General features: G+C 42.2%; 1 protein-coding gene across 10 annotated transcripts in view; it reads right to left on the bottom strand.

Moving 5' to 3' along the window:
- Positions 1-14303, bottom strand: part of ERC2 (ELKS/RAB6-interacting/CAST family member 2) — a 969444-nt gene that overhangs the window by 91821 nt on the left and 863320 nt on the right. For 3 of the 10 annotated variants that reach the window (XM_067043898.1, XM_067043895.1, XM_067043896.1), the window contains one exon: positions 4972-5160. The exons of 5 other annotated variants lie outside the window; for them this stretch is intronic. Coding sequence is in view for 3 of the 5 variants with exons in the window: in XM_067043895.1 (XP_066899996.1) it covers positions 5104-5160 (57 nt within the window). In the remaining 2 variants the exon portion in view is untranslated. Of the gene's footprint in view, positions 1-4942; positions 5161-14303 lie in introns of all 10 variants that reach the window. 2 more of the 10 variants (XM_067043897.1, XM_067043894.1) reach the window with 1 other exon arrangement.

Here is a 14303-nt window from a genome sequence, read left to right as displayed (position 1 = left end):
CACACACTTGGGCACAGTAGTACTGGTGCTGTTGGTGGACACTGGGAAAACTCAGTCTCTCCTGGGGGAAGAGACCCTCCCCTGGGTTCACTCTGCAGTGAGTCTTTGGGTGTTTTCAGCCATGTGGTTGCTCAGAAGATTCTCTGCTGTGGCAGCCTCTATAGGTAGAGTCCCAGCTAGCATGGGAGGTGGTGCCACTCTTCCTCACCCCCCACCATGCCACCAACCTCGACACACAACCAAAATAACAACTTCAATTCTCAGCTTCAGTCGCCTGTCCAAAGAGAATTGGGAGCCTGCTTTTCTGTTCTCTGCTCTCATAGCTCTCTCATCCTTCAGAATGCCTTTCAAAGTGCGAAAATGCACCTTTTTTCATATAGGTATTTGCTGAAGTCTCCCGGCCTCTGGGCTGTGGGCTCCCTGAGGGCAGGGGCAGGGCATTCACTGTGCATCTCCAGGCACATGAGGCTGACTAGCTTTGTCTTCCAATAGGAAGGGCTTCCTGGCCAGTCAGGGAGCTTTGTCACACAGTAGGAGACTTGCCTCCGTTTCCTGGGAGAACTTTAAACTTTACAAGGCAAGGTGAAGCTAAAAGGTTACCAGGACCGAGCATACCTCCACCACGCACTCTCCTTGATGGCCCCTCCAACCCATCTTTCCCTCTTCTACTGAAGATCTCAAATGAGAGTCTCCCCCAAAACCAAATAACGCCCCAAACCAGAGATGCTACACTTATAAAATGAGACAGTCTGTTACTGTGAAAGAGCTGTGGAGAGTGAAAACAAAGTCAAGACAAAAAAAAAAAAAAAAAAGCAAAAAAAAAAAACCCCAAAAAACCATTGCCCCGTTCTAAAATCTTCAAGAAAACCTTTGCCTCACATTTAAGTTTTGGGTTGTTTTTTTTTTTTCAACAAATCATATTTAAAATATGTGTTTCCCCTTTCTCATTCTGGAGAGAATCCTGAGAGACTATTTTTTCACATTCAATAAAAATCCAAACATCTACTTTGTTGCCTAATCACACGGTACATTTAATATCCCAAAGATCAAAACTGGCATTCACAGATAACTTTTTACAGAAACAAAACTGAACAAACATGGTCACTATCTTTCCTAAAACTAAGTGAAGACAGCAAGATGCATGCGTCAGCTCCATCTATGTTCTGGTGCCACAAGTGATTTCACGTTCAGCAGCTGGGGTCTCCAGCATGTTTATTCAGTTCCCGGCTGTGCTGTGTGGTGTGTGGCTGAGCACTGTGCCTGCCCCGCCAACTCTCAGAGAGAGAAACTGATACAAATCCACGACACGAAAGTTAAACTAAACCGCAGTGAATATTTCCTTAACGATTCAGAGTCGTTTCAGACTTTGCTCCACTACAAGATGGGGCCACTAATATTATCACATTAACATATTTATTCAATCAATATATATAAGAATCAACATATTAATATATTGCCCAATGGGGATATTGGTTTAGAAATATTATACCGAATTAAAAAATGCTTTAGTGACCAATTGTACTTTTTAACCTTAGCAATTTTCGCTCTTCCTTCCCCTTCCTCTGTATCCCTGCTGACACCACACTCAGGCGGCACGTTTGAGGACCAGAAAGAAGGCCAGTGTGATGTGGCGGAGCGCAGGTTAGGGGTTGGGGGGGAAACAGCACCAGATGAGCTGGGCAGGTAGGCAGGGGAGGGAGCATGCCAGGCCTTGTAGGTCTCAGCAAGCCTTTACATTTATTTCGAGTAGAGAGGGAACTGCCTGGAGGGACTTAGGAAGTGAGTGTATGATGTAATTTACATTTTATAAACATCATGCTGCCTAACTGTCTGATGAATTTATGCTTTGTGCCCAGGATTGGATTTCAAACTCCTGGATGACAGGGTTAGAGGTAAACTCCTATTAATGCCCTCACCTCATGCATTCACAGGAGTTTTAAACCAATAGTTCTCAAACTTCTGTGTGCAGCAGAATCATCAGGAAGTTCATTCAAACCCAGTGTGTTGGACCCCACCTACAGAGTTTCTAATTCAGTAGGTCTGGGTGGGGCCTGAGACTGTGGATTTCTAACAAGTTCCCAGGTGATGCTGGGAAGGAGGTTGCTGGTGCAGGCAGGGCACTTAGAAAGCCAGTGTTTAAATCTGTTTGCAGAATAAATCAGTCAATGAAGGGACGTAAAAATGTTTTTTAAAAAACACAAATAGAAACAATCAGTGGTTTGACTTTGACCTAAAATGGCAATCATTTATTCTAATTTTTCTTTTTCTTTTCTTAAATTATTCCCACCCCCATATTATGTGATGATAACAAGAGGACTAACCCCTACACGCAGAAGTACTCTGAAAGGAAATAGATCATTGTGATTAGACAAGATGAGACACTTCAGAGACTGCATTGCCAAGTTTAATTATAAATCAAATGTCATTCAAAGATTTTTTTTTTTTTTGCAAAAGTATGTGATTTATTTGTGTAGGCAGTAATTACCTGCCTCAATCCAGAAAGGATACGAGGTGGTGAGGCATCTGTTGGTGCTATTCCAAAACTGAAAATTAAACTAAACTTTCCTTGGATTCAGTGATAAAACTCACCATGGCCCATCCCTGTTTGGTTCAAAGCACACAGCACTGGCGAACACACATACTATAAGATGAGGTCGTTTAAACTCTCTTTCTTGAAGGAACCCCCAAAGTTTCTAATTTACGTGCTTATTATGCCAAAGCAGATACGCAGCTGAAGAATGCAAAGTAAGTAGAGACTCAGAACCGACAGAGGCAGCAAATATTTGCAAACAATGAGACCTGCAAGGGATTTATTTCCAAAATATACAAACAGCTCATGCAGCTCAAAGTCAAAAACTCAAACAACCCAATCAAAAAATGGGTGGAAGATCTAAATAGACATTTCTCCAAAGAAGACATACAGATGGCCAAAAAGCACATGAAAAGATGCTCAACATTGCTAATTACTAGAGAAATGCAAATCAAAACTACAATGAGGTCCCACCTCACACCAGTTAGAATGGTCATCATCAAAAAGTCTACAAACAATAAATGCTGGAGAGGATGTGGACAAAAGGGAACCCTCCTACACTATTGGGGGAGTGTAAATTGGTATAACCACTATGGAGAACAGTATGGAGGTTCCATAAAAAACTAAATACAGAAACACCATATGATCCAGGGACTTCCCTGGTGGCACAGTGGTTAAGAATCCGCCTGCCAATGCAGGGGACACAGGTTCGAGCCCTGGTCCGGGAAGATCACACATGCTGTGGAGCAACTAAGCCCGTGCGCCGCAACTACTGAGCCTGTGCTCTAGAGCCCGCAAGCCACAACTACTGAGCCCGTGTGCCTAGAGTCCGTGCTCTGCAACAAGAGAAGTCACTGCAATGAGAAGCACGCACACCACAATGAAGAATAGTCTCTCCTGCCACAACTAGAGAAAGCCTGCGTGCAGCAACGAAGGCCCAACGCAGCCATAAATAAATAAATTTATTTATTTATTTTTTAAAAAAAGGAAATACCATATGATCCAGCAATCCCACTCCTGGGTATATACCCAAAGAAAACCATAATGTGAAAAGATAGAGGCACCCCGATGTTCATTGCAGCACTATTTACAATAGCCAAGACACGGAATCAACCTAAATATTCATCAACACAGGAATGGATAAAGAAGATGTGATACATATATACAAAGGAATATTATTCAGCCACAAAAAGAACAAAATAATGCCATTTTCAGCAACATGGATGGACCCAGACACTGTCATACTGAGTAAAGTAAGTCACACAAAGACAAATATATGATATCGCTTACATGTGGAAACTAAAAAAACGGTACAAATGAACTTATTTACAAAACAGAAATAGAGTCACAGATGTAGAAAACAAACTTATGGTTACCAGGGCGGGTAAGGTGAGGGGGAGGGATAAATTGGGAGATTGGGATTGACATATACACACTACTATATATAAAATAGATAACTAATAAAGACCTACTATACAGCACAGGGAACTCTACTCAGTACTCTGTAATGACCTATATGGGAAAAGAATCTAAAAAAGAGTGGATATGTGTATATGTATAACTGATTCACTTTGCTGTACACCTGAAACTAATACAATACTGTAAATCAACTATATTCCAATAGAAATTTAAAAAAAAAAAAAAAAAAGAACCAACAGAGGGAGAATATACTTCAGACCTAGGATAGTTGGCACAGACTGCTACGCAAGAAGCACCCAGGGTCTCTGAGGGTTTACCTTGCCTCTCCACACGTGAGGCTGCAGTTTCCACGTGCACACGTCCATCCATCCAGAAACTGTTATCATAGCCCAACCAACAACAGGCAGTACAAACTTAGGGATGGCTGGGGGCTTGAGGGGCTCAACAGGAAGCCCTTTTGCCTAAGGTCTACAGGGTCACAAATGCACATTCTGCTTAGGGAAAAAGCTGGTTAGACATAGCCCAGGACTGTTTGGGACTAGACCACCACAGATGGGTGGTCCTAAATGAAATCTCATCTATTCAGTAGTTAGTCAGGATCTCATGGTCTAAGAGGTTGACCAAGGAGGGAGGAATTCAAAACATCAAAAGCCAGAGTTTCAAAACAAGAAAGTCTGTTGAAAATCATAGGCCTTGGAAAGCAAATGATAAATAGTCATGAAATAGGAACCAATGAATGAACCGTACTCTCTATCCACATAGCAAGACACAAACAACTGGAAGCCAATGGACAATTTACTTCATGTGGATGATGAACCTGGCTTTTTGTTCTATGCTGGTGGGAATTCATGGAACAGTCTGGCTATGATTTAACCACAAAAATAGCAACCCCTACACTCTAGCAAAACATAAAGTACATATGAGTCCCCAAATCCAAGATCAATATTCAGAGTCCCTAAAACCCAACTCCCCATGGCATTTGCAGTTACCCACCTCCGAAAGGGTAAAAGTAAACATGGGACCTGCTCTGGTGTTAAACTGCCACCGGATCCTCCCCGCTGTCTCCCTCCTCCTCTTCTTCTTTACAGACACGTAAAGTTGGATCTCTTGAAGGAACTGGGGGCTCCCACTCTAGGCAAAGGTTGGACAGGTGATCAATGTACAGCATGAGATTTGACTGTGCCTCCGTGCCTCCGACAGAGCTGGATCATCTGGGGCAATGAAAATTATAAGCAACAAGAAAGTGGTATTAACAGCAAGGGTAGGGAAGCCCAGGCAGCACACACCATGATTCCCTAGGACACCCAGCAACCATTCCTTTCCCCATTCAGTCATTCCGAACACACTCATCAAGCACTGTGCCAGGCTCTGGGGAGACAGCAGTGACAAATAAAAACACAAGCCCTACCCTCACGGAGTTTATGGGCTATTCTAGACAGTGAGACAAGCAATTAAAGGACAGTGTGTAAAGGAACCTAGAGGGTGCAGTGGAGCACAAAGCAAAGGCAGTCAACCCAGACTGGAGGTGGGTGGTCAAGGAAGGATTCCCAGAAGAAGTGACATTTAACGCTGAGCCTAGAGGACCCATGGAGTTAGCCAGACAAGACTGGAATATGTCAGCATGTGTCCGAATCTGAGATGAGAAATCATGGTTGGTCTGAGGGGCTGAACGTCCTCTGTTCTCAGCCATTGTCCAGGCCATAATCCTATACTCAACAAAGGCACCAGATCTGGAGTCGGCAGCTTTCATCACAAGGTGCTCCTCCAATCCCCACAATCCAGTTGTGTTTCACACTCTTCCAAGTGGGATCCCAGGAAAGGAAAGAACATAGAAAATAGTTTGTTCTATAAGAAGATAGGAAAAAAAGTGAAACAATAATGTGGACTTGAACTGCTACAGAATAGACCCAATTGCAGCAATCTGTTTTCTGCACACCAGCATTACAGGTAAACTGAGATGTCAAGTTCATTCAGGACAGCCGAAACGACACGAGGCCCAACTGCAACTTGGCATCCCCAAAGTGGGAGCCCCGAGGCTTCTTCCCTTTGGCTCTCTCACTTTGTCCTTCCCTTTCCTCCAAGTCCCTAGAAAATCACAGAGGAGCCTCTTTGCTTTGCTGCTCTTATCCTTGGTGTTTCTTATGTCTAAAAGGCTACCACAGACATGATACCTCCCACTTGCCTTATGCAGCAAAGGAAAACCAGATAGTTTAAGAAGCCAATCTTGCAGGGGCCTCCACGCAGGAAAACAAAACAAACAACAACAACAACAACAACCTGTGAAAGTCCCAGTAGCTTGACTGTTGCCCAAGGTTCTAGCTGCCTGTGCATTATGAAAGAGACCATTGTAGGGGATGGTTTAAGACATGGCAATAAGCACGTTTTTACCAAAATGCACAGTCCAAAGTAACTTTCCTTTACATTTTCGTATTATCATATAATTCAAGGCCTGCAAACAAAATCCGTGATTGAAGACAGAACCAAACCAGCAGGCAGCTATTTTTGAGACAAAGAAAGGATGTCTTTTTAACCTATGACAACACAAATTTGTTTAGGTTTTTGCTCCACTAAGTAAGTAAGCAATTAGGTTTTGTCCAATAAAAATATCCCTGTGCGTGTGCAAACACCCGAGGCAATCATATAATTACCCTGCCCGATCAGATTCAATTGCTGACAGTTGAGTCCCCACTGCTCATTAACTTCAGATCACAATGAGGTCTTTACGGAAGCCCTTTCCTGTCTCTTTACAAAGGTTCCTATGATGCCATGAGCAGCCCCAGCGCTACCTCATTCAAGATAATCATCCAAAATGGCCAGGGCCAAGGCCAGCCTACTCTGACTTCCCTCTGAAAAAATAAAAAGAGAAATTCGAAGAAACACTGGCTTACACGCCCTTGCTTCATTTGGGGATCTCACTTCTAAATATAATAGTAACCTTTCACCCCCACACTTTAAGTGCCGTAATTATATAATTAAAACCAATTATGTCATTTAACAGAGACTTTTTCAAGATCCACAGCAAGTGGATCAATTACCTCAATCATTGACCTCAGAAGATTTCAAACTGACCTGCAACAATGACAATTGGATAAATTTAGACACTGGCTTCCAAGGCCTGCATGGACCAGCTGTGTGGACTGTAGCTGGTCTAGATTCTTCTAGACTCTAGAAGCTGAACTAAATTCACTAACTAAATGCATCTAACACTACCGCCACCACTTGTTTGCACAACACTTCCAATATCCCAAGATACTTGCTTGATTTTTCACAACCACCCTAATAGTGTTGTTACTTCCATGTTTCAGAGGAGGAAAAGGAGGCTGGGAGAGTTTGACATTATCTCAAGTTATGCAGCTAGGTAATGGGCTAGCTGCATGACTTCCACCACAGAATCCAAAGCCTGTTACTAGCAAGTAGTGTGTGTGTATGCGTGTGCACATGCATGCGCACACGCACACGTCTTTATTCTCCTGGGCATCCATTCCTCCTATTTTCATTATCTTACCCCAATTTCCCTTTGAGGTAACACATCCACCCCACTTGCAGCTTATGTGCATGACACGGGGCTCCACTCCAGCTCCAGGGTATGCAGTAACCTAGGCCTCAGCCAATCAGCTCCTAGTATTTTCCTAGCCACAGCATTTGTTCAGGAGTGAGCACATGACCCAACCAAAGCCAGTGAGACACACTGAGAATCTTGGGAAAGAGTCTTACTCTTGGGCTTTCATGTGAGAGGAGGTACAATCTGGCAGTTGAGCAGCCATCTTGCTACCACCAAAGGAGTGAGGGATAATGGAGCCAAGAGAGGTAGACAGATAAACTGGTTCCAGGAAACTCCTTGAATCCCTTTGTGTTGACAGTAGGGGCATTTAGAACATGGAGTAAGTCAACAGTACACTGGAGAACATATGAAGAGTGCTACCACCTACAGCTTGGATAGGGCTTGATTACAAGGATGGAATTAATTGACTGTGGCTCTGAGCGGCAGCCCTGTCTCCTGCTCACATCAGATAAGTGTGTCCTCTTTTTGAGTTATTTTAAAAACATACCATTTTATGGGCAGGAGGAAGCACTTTAACCTGAAAAATGATTTTTATCTCATACTAAATATCCTTATAACTTTGTGGTACTCTGCTTCGGTCAAAGTTGTCTCTCCTTGGAGTTGAGACAGCTGTTGGAGCTAAGAAGACCTGCCTTGACCTTGCACTTTGCCCTGCTCAGTGGTACCCTTGTGCTCTCCAATTCCTGGATCCGCGTGGGATGTAACAACTGAGGACATACACACTCATCAAAATGGAGCATTTTCTCTTTTTTCTCTTATCCCAGGCCTTGAGGGAAAAGAAAAAAGAGCAAGAATTCTTCTATCACAGGATTTTCAACCTTGGCACTCTTCAAGTTGGGGGGCCAGATGATTCTTTGTTGTTGGAACTGCTTATGCACTAAAGGATGTGTAGCAGAGTCCTCTGGCCTCTACCTACTAGATGTCAGCTGCATCCCTGTCCCACACTGGACATCCAGAAATGTCTCTAGAGGATACTGCCAAATGTCCAGGGGTCGGGGCTAATATCAGCTCTGGTTGAGAACCACTGCTTTAATAGAACACCTGAGGTATTTACTTGATTTCCGTGCAGCATCTCTGAGTATTATGTCTTCTCCTTAAAGTGTGAGGAGGGAAGGAACCACCATGCTCCTTAGAACTGGCTAAACAAAAAGACCCAGGATCTCAATACTGCCTTCTATCAGGGCCAGGAAGTCACATAAGACTAACTGACCTATTAAGGACCAAAGTGGGGAAAAGGTATATCATATAGAAATAATTTTACCTAAAGATCAGAGAGAGGAAAAGGATGTGGAGGAGAAAATTACAAGTGAAGAACAAGTGTCTATACAGTGAGTTCCAAATGGGTATGTGGCTTCTCATTTCCACAGGAAAGAAAATTAAACCTTAAGATTGTTGCTGGGTTTCTTGAATTTAGGTTCAGCCAAAAAGGTGGAATAGTCTGGTTTCAAACAGAAATGAAACTCACCCTGTAGAGAAAAAGCCAAAAATGGTAGTCTCACTTATTTGGACAAATGTGGGCAAAGACACTTAAAATAGGTAAGACTGATGGTTTAATAGAATATTTTTTAAAGAAAGGCATTTACTCTCTTCCACATGCCAGCAGTAAAATAAGAGTGGATTGGCAGAGGTCCTTTCTTCAGGCTTGCTTGAATGAGAAGACAGAATTCATCATATAAGCAATATGCATTGCGAAGCTTTGAAGAAAGGGGTTGAATTGGTTTGCCCTCTCAATGAGTTAATTAGTCACATTCCCTCAGTATTCTGGGGAATTGGTTTCAGGACACCAAGTGGATATCAGAATCCATGGATGCCCAAGTCCCTTATATAAAGTGGCATAGTATTTGCATAGAACCTATACCCATCCTCCAGTATACTTTAAATCATCTCTACACCTAATACAATGTAAATGCTATGTAAATAGTTGTACAGAACATATTGATAAATGCTCTGTAAATAGTTGCTGGAGCATGGCAAATTCAAGGTTTGCTTTTGGAACTTTCTGGATTTTTTTTCAAATATTTTTGATCTGCAGTTCGTTGAATCTGCAGATATGGAACCCATGGATATGGAGGGCTGACTGTATATCTTCACACTAGCAGGTAGCTGAGACCAGCCTAGGAATTCCACAGTAGTGGGATTTCAGTGAGGCTTTAAGGCAGAAACTTCTGCACATCTCAAAGTACTGACTGCTCATTTATTGATTTATTGATTTATTTTTGGCTGTGTTGGGTCTTCGTTGCTTTGGGTGGGATTTCTCTAGTTGCAGTGAGTGGGGACTACTCTTCATTGCCATGTGTGGGCTTCTCATTGAGGTGGGTTCTCTTGCTGCAGAGCACAGGCTCTAGACATGCTTCAGTAGTTGTGGCTCACAGGGTCAGTAGTTGTGGCTCGCGGACTCTAGAGCGCAGGCTCGGTACTTGTAGCGCACGGGCTTAGGTGCTCCGTGGCATGTGGGATCTTCCTGGACCATGGCTTGAACTTGTATCCCCTGCACTGGCAGGTGGATTCTCAACCACTGCACCACCAGGGAAGCCCCAAAGTACTGACTGCTGATAAAGTCTGTCAAAAGAACCAGGTCGGTTTGCATGTAAAGCCTGGCCGTTGTTGGGGCGTCACTGGATGAAAATGTTCGGATTCTAGCAGTTTCTCTCACTAGAAGTCCTAATGCCTCAGAGCATGGAGAGATGTATTAGGAGAGTTCAGATGATCAGAGCTGAGGCCCCGCTGCTTCCTCAGTTCCCAGGCAGCCTTCCCCTCTAGCTATCACCACGATCCAGCTGTCCCATCTTACTGCCCCTAACTTCTCTCCTGCAACCAGTGAGATCTGACTGCTAGGGTGTGACAGTGTCTCAAATGGAGAAAGAGTAAAAATAAAAGCATCTCTGAAGGGCCCTGGCCCTCCTCCCATTGTCCTTTTAGGCATACGGTTTTTTGTTTGGTAGAGGTAACATTTAGAATAAACAATAATAGAAAAATAGAAGTAGTTGTCTGGAGGGTCTAGCAGAGGTCTACAGGGACTTTTTTTTTTTTTTTTTTTTTTTTTTTTTTTTTTTGCGGTATGCGGGCCTCTTACTGTTGTGGCCTCTCCCATTGCGGAGCACAGGCTCCGGACGCGCAGGCCTAGTGGCCATGGCTCACGGGCTTAGTTGCTCCGCGGCATGTGGGATCTTCCCGGACCAGGGCACGAACCCGTGTCTCCTGCATCGGCAGGCGGATTCTCAACCACTGCGCCACCAGGGAAGCCCTACAGGGACTTTTATGAGCTGTATAAAGAACTGTCTTTTGACAGTTCTAATTCAATAGAATTAGAAAGGAAAAAGGAGAAGTAACAGCTGACACTGCAGAAATACAAAGGATCATGAGAGATTACTACAAGCAACTATATGCCAATAAAACGGACAACCTAGACGAAATGGACAAATTCTTAGAAAAGCACAACCTTCTGAGACTGAACAAGGAAGAAATATGAACAGACCAATCACAAGCACTGAAATTGAAACTGTGATTCAAAATCTTCCAACAAACAAAAGCCCAGGACCAGATGGCTTCACAGGTGAATTCTATCAAACATTTGAGAAGAGCTGACACCTATCCTTCTCAAACTCTGCCAAAAGATAGCAGAGTGAGGAACACTCCCAAATTCATTCTATGAGGCCACCATCACCCTGATACCAAAACCAGACAAAGACGTCACAAAGAAAGAAAACTACAGGCCAATATCACTGATGAACATAGATGCAAAAATCCTCAACAAAATACTAGCAAACAGAATCCAACAGCACATTAAAAGGATCATACACCATGATCAAGTGGGGTTTATTCCAGGAATGCAAGGATTCTTCAATATACGCAAATCAATCAACGTGATACACCATATCAGCAAACTGAAGGAGAAAAACCATATGATCATCTCAATAGATGCAGAGAAAGCTTTTGACAAAATTCAACACTCATTTATGATAAAAACCCTGCAGAAAGTAGGCATAGAGGGAACTTTCCTCAACATAATAAAGGCCATATATGACAAACCCACAGCCAGCATCATTCTCAATGGTGAAAAACTGAAACCATTTCCACTAAGATCAGGAACAAGACAAGGTTGCCCACTCTCACCACTATTATTCAACATAGTTTTGGAAGTTCTAGCCACAGCAATCAGAGAAGAAAAAGAAATACAAGGAATCCAAATCAGAAAAGAAGAAGTAAAGCTGTCACTGTTTGCAGATGACATGATACTATACATAGAGAATCCTAAGGATGCTACCAGAAAACTACTAGAGCTAATCAATGAATTTGGTAAAGTAGCAGGATCCAAAATTAATGCACAGAAATCTCTGGCATTCTTATACACTAATGATGAAAAATCTGAGAGGGAAATTAAGAAAACACTCCCATTTACCACTGCAACAAAAAGAATAAAATATCTAGGAATAAACCCACCTAAGGAGACAAAAGACCTGTATGCAGAAAATTATAAGACACTGATGAAAGAAATTAAAGATGATACAAATAGATGGAGAGATATACCATGTTCTTGGATTGGAAGAATCAACATTGTGAAAAGGACTCTACTACCCAAAGCAATCCACAGATTCAATGCAATCCCTATCAAACTTCCACTGACATTTTTCACAGAACTAGAACAAAAAATTTCACAGTTTGTATGGAAACACAAAAGACCCCGAATAGCCAAAACAATCTTGAGAAAGAAAAACAGAGCTGGAGGAATCAGGCTCCCTGCCTTCAGACTATACTACCAAGCTACAGTCATCAATACAGTATGGTACTGGCAAAAAAACAGAAATATAGATCAAAGGAACAGGATAGAAAGCCCAGAGATAAGCCCACACAAATATAGTCACCTTATTTTTGATAAAGGAGGCAAGAATATACAATGGAGAAAAGACAGCTTCTTCAATAAGTCGTGCTGGGAAAACTGGACAGCTACATGTAAAAGAATGAAATTAGAACCCTCCCTAACACCATACACAAAAATAAACTAAAAATGGATTAAAGACCTAAATGTAAGGCCAGACACTATCAAAAACTTAGAGGAAAACACAGGCAGAACACTCTATGACATAAATCATAGCATGATCCTTTTTGACCCACCTCCTAGAGAAATGGAAATAAAAAGAAAAATAAACAAATGGGACCTAATGAAACTTAAAAAGCTTTTGCACAGCAAAGGAAACCATAAACAAGATGAAAAGACAACCCTCAGAATGGGAGAAAATATTTGCAAATGAAGCAACTGACAAGGGATTAATCTCTAAAATTCACAAGCAGCTCATGCAGCTCAATATCAAAAAAACAAACAACCCAATCCAAAAATGAGCAGAAGACCTAAATAGACATTTCTCCAAAGAACATATACAGATTGTCAACAAACACATGAAAGATGCTCAACATCACTAATCATTAGAGAAATGCAAATCAAAACTACAATGAGATATCATCTCATACCAGTCAGAATGGCCATCATCAAAAAGTCTACAGACAATAAATGCTGGAGAGGGTGTGGAGAAAAGGGAACACTCTTGCACTGTTGGTGGGAATGTAAACTGATACAGCCACTATGGAGAACAGTCTGGAGGTTCCTTAAAAAACTACAAATAGAACGACCATATGACCCAGCAATCCCACTACTGGGCATATACCCTGAGAAAACCATAATTCAAAACTAGTCATGTACCACAATGTTCACTGCAGTTCTATTTACAATAGCCAGGACATGGAAGCAAGCTAAGTGTCCATCGACAGATGAATGGATAAAGAAGATGTGGCACACGTACAATGGAATATTACTCAACCATAAAAAGAAATGAAAGTGAGTTATTAGTAGTGAGGTAGATGGACCTAGAGACTGTCATACAGAGTGAAGTCAGAAAGAGAAAAACAAATACCATATGCTAACACATATATATGGAATCTAAACAAACAAACAAACAAACAAAAATGGTCATGAAGAACCCAGGGGCAGGACGGGAATAAACACAAAGACTTACTAGAGAATGCACATGGGATGCGGGGAGGGGGAAGGGTAAGCTGGGACGAAGTGAGAGAGTGGCATGGATATATATACACTACCAAACATAGGGTGGATAGCTAGTGGGAAGCAGCCACATAGCACAGGGAGATCAGCTCGGTGCTTTGTGACCACCTAGAGGGGTGGGACAGGGAGGGTGGGAGGGTGACGCAAGAGGGAAGAGATATGGGGATACATGTATACGTATAGCTGATTCACTCTGTTATACAGCAGAAACTAACACACCATTGTAAAGCAATTATACTCCAATAAAGATGTTTAAAAAAAAAAGAATATGCTGGGGAATGGGCAAAATAGTTTCCTCTATATCCTTTTATTTTATAAATCATATCTATATGTTAATAATTTTAGATTTGGTTATGAGTCCTCCAGTAAAATAATAATTATATAATAAAAAAAAGAACTGTCCTTTGTAAGATTTAGTAATTAAATCTGGAGGAGCGGGTCTTTAACTCTTGATACATAAAGAATGAAATGTCTCAGGGCACACTTTTCCTGTGGATGAGCATACCCCCACCCCACCCCCTTTCCACTAAAATCATTCACCCTGGCCTGCCTATGTTTCTCAGAATACCTGGCTACATCAACAGAGATAAAAGAGAAGAGTAGCCCACTTCCCAGTTCCAGCTAGTGTTAAAATCACATGATGAATTTTCTGTGTTTTGATGGAAGTGCCTCCTGAGTGAGTCCACACACTGGCACATGAAAATTTTGTTTGCACCAAAGAAGTGAGTCATGGTGAG

The sequence above is a fragment of the Kogia breviceps genome, chromosome 10, assembly GCF_026419965.1.
Source record: "Kogia breviceps isolate mKogBre1 chromosome 10, mKogBre1 haplotype 1, whole genome shotgun sequence".
Taxonomy (NCBI): domain Eukaryota; kingdom Metazoa; phylum Chordata; class Mammalia; order Artiodactyla; family Physeteridae; genus Kogia; species Kogia breviceps.
This window is presented reverse-complemented; position numbering and strand designations above follow the sequence as displayed.